This window comes from Pelmatolapia mariae, linkage group LG23 (assembly GCF_036321145.2).
Source record: "Pelmatolapia mariae isolate MD_Pm_ZW linkage group LG23, Pm_UMD_F_2, whole genome shotgun sequence".
In the NCBI taxonomy this organism is placed as follows: Eukaryota; Metazoa; Chordata; class Actinopteri; order Cichliformes; family Cichlidae; genus Pelmatolapia; species Pelmatolapia mariae.
Window position 1 is genome coordinate 20,980,005 of NC_086246.1, and position 9,755 is coordinate 20,989,759.

General features: G+C 38.2%; 1 protein-coding gene and 1 long non-coding RNA gene across 2 annotated transcripts; both read left to right on the forward strand.

Annotated features, from left to right (window-relative positions):
* The first annotated feature begins 1,726 nt into the window (after positions 1-1,726).
* LOC134620856 (uncharacterized) lies at positions 1,727-2,578 on the forward strand. Its single transcript, XR_010092150.1, has 4 exons — positions 1,727-1,809; positions 1,894-2,069; positions 2,288-2,359; positions 2,443-2,578. It is a non-coding gene; the product is annotated as an uncharacterized LOC134620856 (long non-coding RNA).
* Positions 2,579-4,313: 1,735 nt separating this feature from the next.
* Positions 4,314-6,717, forward strand: LOC134620855 (sentrin-specific protease-like). Its single transcript, XM_063467173.1, has 9 exons — positions 4,314-4,667; positions 5,158-5,199; positions 5,285-5,356; positions 5,511-5,576; positions 5,707-5,795; positions 5,870-5,978; positions 6,057-6,165; positions 6,395-6,465; positions 6,589-6,717. Exons 1-9 carry the CDS (start codon positions 4,443-4,445, stop codon positions 6,688-6,690), a joined length of 885 nt encoding a protein of 294 aa, XP_063323243.1. The 5' UTR covers positions 4,314-4,442; the 3' UTR covers positions 6,691-6,717.
* The last annotated feature ends 3,038 nt before the right edge of the window (positions 6,718-9,755 follow it).

Below are 9,755 nucleotides of genomic sequence, written 5' to 3' on the forward strand. Positions count from 1 at the left end.
TCCTTTTGAGTTTACGTTTGTATTTCACCCTCAGATTGTTTCATTTTATTTTTTCCCCTTGCCTTGTTTGGTGTCATTCTTTTCAGCTCAACTGAATTTAGTTGTTTTTTTTCATTGACATACTGCATTAGTATTACTGACCTGAAATCACACAAAGAACTTAAAATCCTAGTAGTATTTTTTACTGTAAAAAAACCACAGACATGTTAAGTAAATTTTTATAACTTGAAATGCAAATATAAATTGTACATTTTGTAAACATATACAACTATTTATCTAAAAATGCAGCCAATACACCTGCCGTTTTTTTTTCTTCATTTTCTACAACCATTTAAAAATATTACTAAAACTAAAATGAGACAACAATCAGGTTTCGCAATAAGATGCCTCACAAATGATGTGTGCCAGTAAAAAAAAAAAAAAAGTTTGTCCACCAAAAGACAGAAGAGAACAGCACAGGGACAAACCTGCAGGCCTGACAACAGGAGGTGTATCACTCCGCTGGTTTTCTACTTAGTGACAGTGTTTACATTGCAAATGTGCCTCTGACATTCATTAGTGCCCTCACTGACACACAAAACAAAACAACTACACAACAGAACAGCTACACAAGATAACACAACACACTAAGTATACACTCCACACTAAACATCACAAATCTCCCACATCTAAAAACTCCCTCTCCCTCTCTCTCACTCGCTCGCTCTGTCTCGCTACCGACACTCCCAAAACTTTTCCCTCTTCCTAAACAACCAAATCCCACGTGTTGGTCGACATGGTACATTTTTCCACCGATAGGAAAGAGGTGGCTTTTTTTTTTTTTTCTTCTTTTCTTTACCGTTTTCGCGCTGTCCTTAGAAAACGCTTAAAACACACAAAAACGTGACGACAGTATTTAGAAAAAAGCATGGCTTATATATACACACTATCATAACTCTGGATTTACTGGCCTGTAATTAAAATTAAAAAACTTTGAAGTCCGAACTTTGAATGTGGGCTGAAATAGAGACTCAGCGTGGCTGCAGCTTGTTGCTATGTCAGCTTAAATCAGTCATGTGATTTGGACCCTCCGTGGACCACAGAGGGTTAATAACACTCACCTTCCTTCCATTTCCAGAGTGTAACATCCAACCACCTGTGTAAAATCCGAAATTCCCATGGTGTTGTTCAAAATGTGCTATGGCACAATCAGAAGCATGCTTGCTACTGAGAACAAGAAAAAAGCCGGTGTTCTGACAAAACGTCCTACCTATCAAGCTGTCCTACTTGTTGTTACTGCGCATGCGCACAATTCAAAACGGCCATGTTTCCGGTGTAAATAGTGCACGCCTATTATTTCATCCTACCCCGATCTTGTGCCGATCTCGTTGCTTTCGAAAAAATGTTTGTATTATAAGTTTTACTTCTTTATTACAGATGATAATTTTTTACCTTAAGCTGCTCACTCGAAGTCATATTTCAAGTGTTTATTTTGTGCTTTTAAACTTCTGCAAACCTTCTCAATTTATTTTAGTCCTCCTGCAGTTACTGGACACCACGCTCCGTTATGTTGAATAAACGCTCCGTTGTTATGTCGAAGAAAGTACTATTGCACCACATACTTGTTAATTGCGCGGTAACGTTGTGTAGTCGTTTTATTTACTGTATGGATTCCGAAGCCATGTTGAAATTGTCCGATTTTCTCCTTAGAAACATGAGCAGTTCCTCGTATTTGTTCTCCATAACTGTCCGTTGGGTCCTACCCATCTGAATACGATAAGTCCCAGAGGCAAACCCTTAGGAGATACGCCGCAAAATTCAGGCTGAAGGGTCAGTATTGTAATGTAAATAAATAACTAAATGTAATTATTGGTTAAATACATGTTATAATTAATTTACATTTTTTAAATATAGGCGGAGTGCTCTTGTTTGGAAACAGGAGAGTGATAAAAACAAAAGAAGAAGCCATGGGACTATTCCAAGAGCTTCATTCAAGTCCCATCGGTCGACACACTGGCGTACTCAAGACTCGAACTGCAATTTGTTCCAGATTTTACTGGTATGGCATGTCGGTTGACATTGGGAATTGGGTAAGTATTTTTAAAGTTGTTATTTATATATAGTATGTTAACAGTGCTCCAATAGAATGCATAGTTATCCTGAAGACCCGTACCAGATTTCAGGATGATGTACAGTAATTAACACTGTTTCGCCACTTGATCGAGTATTTTTTATAGAACATTTGCAATTTTGTTGTTTAATTAATTGCGATTGTTGGATAATATAAAGATCGTTCAATATGTTTAAGGTCCTGGCTTGTGACCAGTGTCAAAAAATGGGAAAACCATTGGCTGCTGTGCAACCACTGCAGTGTATAAAGGTAAATATCAGTAGCATTTTAGTAGAAAATAGTAATGTTATCATGTACATTATGTATTAATGTGATTCTTTTATCACTGACAGGTGTCACATGTCTGGGAGCTAATCGGAATAGATCTAACTGGACCTCTTCCAAAAACGTCTAGTGGCTTCCAGTACATTATGACTGCAACGGACTATTTTTCAAAATGGGTTGAGGCTTTTCCATTAAAAAGTGCTGCTCATCAGTTGTGCTCACTCATATATAGACATGGCTGCCCAAAACGAATTTTATCCGACCAAGGAAGAGAATATGTTAACGAGGTAAGTGTTAAGTTTACTTTTCCATACCTCTCTTTAGGTAAATACTTGGCCACAGTGTGCCAAGTAGCTGCCAGGCCAAAGGTTGTGTGTGATTGTTTTTAAAAAACAATTTTCTTTTTTCTTTGAAGCTCAACTCAAGGCTTAATGAAAATAAAAAGAAGTGTCACAGCAGCGTATCACCCTCAGACAAACGGCCTAGACGAAAAGACAAATGACAACATAAAAAGGTATGTTTTATTTGTATGTAACATTTCATTTGCTTTTAAGACACTGTCACTATTGTGGTTTTTTTATGTCCACATGTAGAGCCCTGAGAAAATTAGTCAACAGTCAACAGAATGACTGGGATGTGTATCTGGATGCTACACTGTTTTCTTTGAGGTCCAAGGTCCACACCACAACCAAATACACACCATTCCGTTTAATGTATGGGAGAGAAGCTACATATCCTTCTGAAGTTCCTGTTGAAGTTCCAGTAAGTGTTATTAAGGAATTCTATTTATGCAACAACTATGATAATGCATAAATTAAATGTAATCTTAATTGGAAATTGTGCATATTGATATTGGCTGCAGCTTTAATCTTCTCTGCTTAACTTCTATATGCAAGATACATTTCAAAGATAAAGTAAGTGACTAGTTACTTCTTTATGTTTGTATCTTTATGTAAAGTAACAAATGTTGAGGAGACCTTTAAGTATAATGTGTTCACCTATGGAAGTGTATCAAGGGGAAAAATGACTATGCAAAAAATGATATGAGTCTATCTTTGTGGCTTTCTCTGCTCAAAGCTTTATAATAGTATATTTACTTTTAAACATGACTTATTATAGTTAGAATTTTCAGTTCATGTTTCACATGAATTATTTGCCATTATGATTTTCATTGTAATTTAAAATGTGAAAATTTTAGCTGTCCTCCATCATTCTCCCTGAGGAGTCGAGTTACGGTGACTTTGTATCTTCTACAAGAGACGCACAAGAGCAAGTTAAAAAAACTGTAGAGGAAAATATGGCAAAGTCCCAAGACTTACAAAAGGAAGCCTATGCCAGACGAGTCCAGAAGAAGTACAGAAACCTTGTGTACAGCGTTGGAGATGAAGTTCTTCTCTTGAACATGAGGAAACGTGGAAGGAAGGGAGGAAGGTTTGATCCAGATTTCTCAGGACCCTACACCATTCAAGACATCGCTGGCAAATGTGTGAGATTAAAAAACACGGAAGGAGCAACTTTAAAAAACCACTACAGCATTGACCATATCAAGCCGTACAGAAGAAGCCACCATGTAAATGTCAGTGACAATGAAAAATACCCAACTTATAGTCAGACAGTGAACAACAGCACAGACCTGAAGATGCCCCCCTGCCATCCTACTGCTAACCCTCAGTTCCAGCAAAGTCCAGAGGATACCAGACCCTCTATTATTCATTATGCACCCAAAACGGCTGACAAAAGTTGTTGCTCCCACAAGGAGATTAATTCTGTTCCAGGACCCGAAACGCGTGAACAAGAACTTCCTTCCCGGACACAAAGCTTAGAAAATGAAGGTGGCATAGTGAACAACTCTTTTTGGCCCGTTGGTCATTTGTTGTCAGTTTGGCGTTGCAACATGATTGATCATTGCATGACTTTGTTTGCATTTTGCAGTCTTCAACTCATATTGGATGTAAAGAAACATGCAACATGCACTGAGCTTGTGGAAGTCTGGAAATGGATCTGCCTGTCAGTAATTTTCTCTTTTGCCCACCCGCTGTACCTTTCCTATTTCTCTGCGTGAAAATGCATGTTTATTGTGTTGACTTTTTTCCTGTTGTGGCCCGTTGGCCTTTACCCAGCTTATCCACTAAAAATCTCATGCATGCCTGAGCTAACTTATCATATTTTTCTTTTAGTAAAGAGGCTATGGCGTGCAAAGGATACTGGGCGCTTGGAGTCAGTTGTTGGACCATTCAAGTTATATGATTCCTCTTTTCGAACACTGCAGGGGTCACGGTGGCTTTCTGATGAGGTAAGAGAACTTTATCATTATTGATTCAGATTTTGAAGTGCTGCTCCTTCTGAAGCATCTGCAGTGCAGACACCATTAATAGTTTAAAATGTGCGGGTAGGTTTATATAGCAAAACTCTGATAAAGTTTATTAATAATAATAATAGATTGCATTTATACAGCGCTTTTCTGGACCCCTCAAAGCGCTTTACAATTCCACTATTCATTCACTCTTACATTCATACACTGGTGAAGGCAAGCTACAGTTGTAGCCACAGCTACCCATTCACTTCAATAGGAAAGATTGTTATCAACAACAACACAGATGTTGTGACATCTGTGACATTATAATAACCAGTTCCATAAAACCCACTGCATATACAGTTCCAGTATATGCAGAAAGAACCTTTATCAGCAATTATATTTCTTTCCAAGTTTTTGTGTACAGCACTCAAGCAGTTACTTCAGAACTTGTTGCTGTTGGTGTATAAACTCTAACTTTTCAAAACAGGTCATTGATGCATACCTGCACCGTGTCATTGAGAGACGAAAGGTAAGTAAGAAATGTCCTTTGCCCACTTATATTGAAATACAAAAAAATGTATTTACTGTTCTGTAACATTTTTGTATAATAACAGAATGCTGTACACCTGCTCTGTTCAGTTGTTGCAAGCTCGTTGTTTTCTGGGCAGTTCAGATGCCTCACCAAGGTAAGTTGAAAGTTAAGAAGTGGTCCAAAAAGTTGACTCATTTCTATTTCTGAGGACAGAGTTCAGTTTCTTTAAAAAACACTATATTTGAAAACACCCTGAGACGCATGGTACCCAAGTAAATCGAAATTACTCTGCACTTCCAAACCCACAGATGAAGTTCCCAGTTGAAGACATGTGGCTGTGCCCTGTGAACTTTGGTACACACTGGATTCTTGTGGTATGTGTTCATTTAGTTATTAATTTGCATAATTTGTTGTGAAGCAGTTTCTTGCTCAAAGTGTTATTCTTAAATAGGTTTTCAGTGGCAAAAGCTATTGTAATTTGTAATTTATTAACTTTTTCTTTAGATTGTCAACATTTCTGCACAGAAAATACTGCTCATAGACCCCATGGGGAATGAAGGTGTTTATGACAGGAAAATTCTGCGCAACTGGCGGTATGTATGATACTGAGGTATTATTCTTAGATAAAACATTTCTTGTTTCATTACAAACATTTTTGTTCAACTAGGAATTTTCTGAGGATGAGAGGGCATGAAGACACCATGGAGTGGCAGTTACAGACTATGCTACACAACAAGCAACAGGATTCCAGCAGTTGCGGAGTTTTGCTGTTAAAGGTAACCCTTATTCAAATGATTCCATTTATTGTTAGCTACAATTAGGGCTTTACATTATAATAATGAGAAATCTCACAGTTTGCAGAACGCTACCTTGCTTTTGGAGAGGTCAGTGAAGTATTAATCACTACAGAAGCAGTTGTGCTGGAGCGAATGCAGATAGCTTGCACCCTACTTGAACATCGAGGTAAGTCCCGTAAAGTCCTTATCACGTTAGAGTGTGTACTTCCACTTTAAATAGTGCTTTTTAAACAGCACAGTACAAATAGTGCTTTTCAAACACTTTCAGATAAGACCCATCTTTAAGTCTAATTCAGGGGACTAATTTGCCATGAAGTATTTGTGGAAAAAATTTACTATTATTTTTTAATTAATCAATTATGTTTGCTTAAAACCTAACCATGAATGTGTTTCAGGGAACGCTGAGGATTACTGCATTGTTTGCTCTATGTTAGATGCTGACGCTGACCGCAGCATGATTGAAATGGTAAAACAAAACAAAACAAAAGAAACACATAAGTCTTAGTATCACTACTTGCTAATCATGTTTAAAATGTTGACTAATAGTATTCACCAGACATAATATGGGCTATATATTTTTCCTTTCCAGGTGCAGTGTGAATCTTGCCAAAGATGGGCACATTTTGCATGTGCAAAATATAAAGACAGCAACCAAGAATATAAATGCAAAAAATGTAAGGAAAACACATAACAACTTCTAATAAACACAGCTGTTTTTTCCCCTCCATGTCTCTTTGCATTCTTTGTCAACATTAGATGATTGTGTGCTGGAGGCACGTTTTGATAGTGTGAACTGGCCATCTGAACATCCTACCTAAATAAATCCATGCAGGAAGCATGTTTTGATAGTGTGATTTGGCCATCTGAACATCCTACCTAAATAAATCCAAGTAGGAAGCATGTTTTGATAGAGTGATTTGGCCACCTGAACATCCTACCTAAATAAATCCAAGTAGGAAGCATGTTTTGATAGAGTGATTTGGCCATCTGAACATGCTACCTAAATAAATCCATGCAGGAAGCATGTTTTGATAGTGTGAATTGGCCATCTGAACATGCTACCTAAATAAATCCATGCAGGAAGCATGTTTTGATAGTGTGATTTGGCCATCTGAACATCCTACCTAAATAAATCCATGCAGGAAGCATTTTTTAATAGTGTGATTTGGCCATCTGAACATCCTACCTAAATAAATCCAAACAGGAAGCATGTTTTAATAGTGTGATTTGGCCATCTGAACATCCTACCTAAATAAATCCAAACAGAAAGCATGTTTTAATAGTGTGATTTGGCCATCTGAACATCCTACCTAAATAAATCCAAACAGGAAGCATGTTTTAATAGTGTGATTTGGCCATCTGAACATCCTACCTAAATAAATCCAAGCAGGAAGCATGTTTTGATAGAGTGATTTGGCCATCTAAACATCCTACCTACATAAATCCAAGCAGGAAGCATGTTCTCAACGTCCTAGCGAAATAAATCCAAGTTTTTAAGTGTGATTTGGCCATCTGAACGTCCTGTCTATAGATATGTACGATGGAGCCATTAACCACGTAAGGTAGCATATTCTGATAAGGTAGCACGGATTGATAGACAAGACCATAAATTTACGCTACGGTAGCGCTACGGTAGGATGTTTTGACAAGGTAGGACGTTTTGTCAGAACACCGGTCCTGCTATGGGCTGAACCATTTGTTAATGGTGGAGGGGGGGAACACTATCCAATATATTCAGTTTTAGCATTTATATTCACTGTTGACTGTAACTACGCTTAAACTGTTAATGCTATCTTATTTTAATTAACAACACTGTCATATGCAAAACTGGGGTGGCACTTGGGGTGGCAAGGGATCATTTTAGGGTGGCACTTGCCACCCCATGCCACCCTTCTAGATCCGCCCCTGCTGATCAGCGGGCTTTGATCAGTGGTTGTTTATCAATGGTCATGAGAATATGCATAATAATGATGAAGGAACTGACCTCCCAGCCCATTGTTCCTTCAGTGGGCTGGTTTCAGTCATTATGCAAATGTACTGTTTATAAGATTTGGGGAAACCTGCAGCCAGCTGAGACTGAAGAAGTCACTTGGATGAGTGACGAAACGTTTCTCCCACTGAAAACGTTACGTCCAGATGAACAGAATCAACCTTTGGAGACTTTTTTCTGAGCTTGAAGTAACCCATTTTATTTTTCTCACTACGGGGACAACTCAGATTCTGACAGCAATGTAATGACAGTTGCCGGAGAAGAACCACCTCCTGTGCTGGAAGATCCTGAGGTTCCCCCGCTGATGAGAACAGACAGCATTTTTGTTTGCTTTATGACATCTATACAACATCAGGATTATCTTTACTTTTCTTAGATATAATGCTTAGTCCATGAATTACTCTGGAGTGTTAATGCTATATTAGTACTTGAACATCTGTGTTTTTGTTATGCTTTAAAGTTTAACATTTAGGATACAAGGTCAAATAACTGTTGGCCTGGGTTTGAGTTGCAAATTAACGTAGTTTGAACATAACTTACATTTGAGTCATCTCTGTGGACTTCTACAAATGCCGTTGTTCAATTTTAAATTGTGAAAAAAAGACATGTTTAATTAGATTTTCCAAGAATTATTTTTAATTACCACTGTTGCACAAAAATGAGCCTTGGTCCTGTTAATTGTTTGTACCCAAACTACTGCACAAAATTGGAAAAATGTGTTTTGTAATGTATATTTTCCAGCTGCCAAAAGACTACCTTGACCAGCTCTCCAAGGTGTCTGATGAATCTGAGATCCTTTCAAGCTGCATCGAATGGACTGAGGATGAATTTGTCCCACCAAAGGAGCTGATGGAGGCAAGCAGTTCTGAAGGATCTGTTGATGTTCCTGCTTAGGCCCCAATGAAAAAGAAAAAACCTCAGGACTCCCAAAAGAGCCAAACAGACGATTACTTGCTAAGGCAAAGATTCCAGGAACACAGAGAATGAGGAGGACACTAACACAGGCAAGGTGTCTGTCATGAACCTGCAGAAAATGGAGGATGGTTGAAGAATTTGCAGTAAGAAACATTGTCTTTATTGTCCGATTAGTTGCCATAAAATGGCAAGGCACTTGGTGCAGAAACACAGTTCTGAAACAGCGGTTGCAAAAGCCATAAGCTACCCTTTGAAATCAAAAAACAAAAAAAAAATAAAACAACTACATTTTGACCTCATCAGAAATAAAGCAGATCGTGCTCATAATAATGAGGTCCTTAAATCAGGAAGTGGTACCCTGATCCCAAGTCACCAGTATTCCAAACCAGTGAATGCATCTGACTACATGCACTGTATTAACTGCACAGCCTGCACCAGGTGTGAGGTGTAAAATTTGGGAACTACTAAATGTGATGCATCAGGATGAGATCTCACAAGTTATAAAAGAGGAGAAAACAATCATAAAGCTTGGAGAGCAGCTGTACACTAAGCATGGCCACGACAAGTCCAAACATTAATACATTAGACAGAAAATGAGAGCGATGGGAAGAGTGGTTCAAGTTTTAAGAAAAGTGGATAAACCTCAAAGAATGGAGGACTTTTTTAAACCCTCCAACTTCAATGTGGTTGTGGAAATGATAAAAAAGGTGTCTGGTTTTGATAATGACACCAACACCATCTTTGGTTCTCAAACTTGGTCATAGCTTGAAAGAGATTGCTGATATTCTGGAGTGTGGGGCACAGATGTCAGAGCATGTTGATGACCAGTTCTTGAAAACAAAGAGGACGAG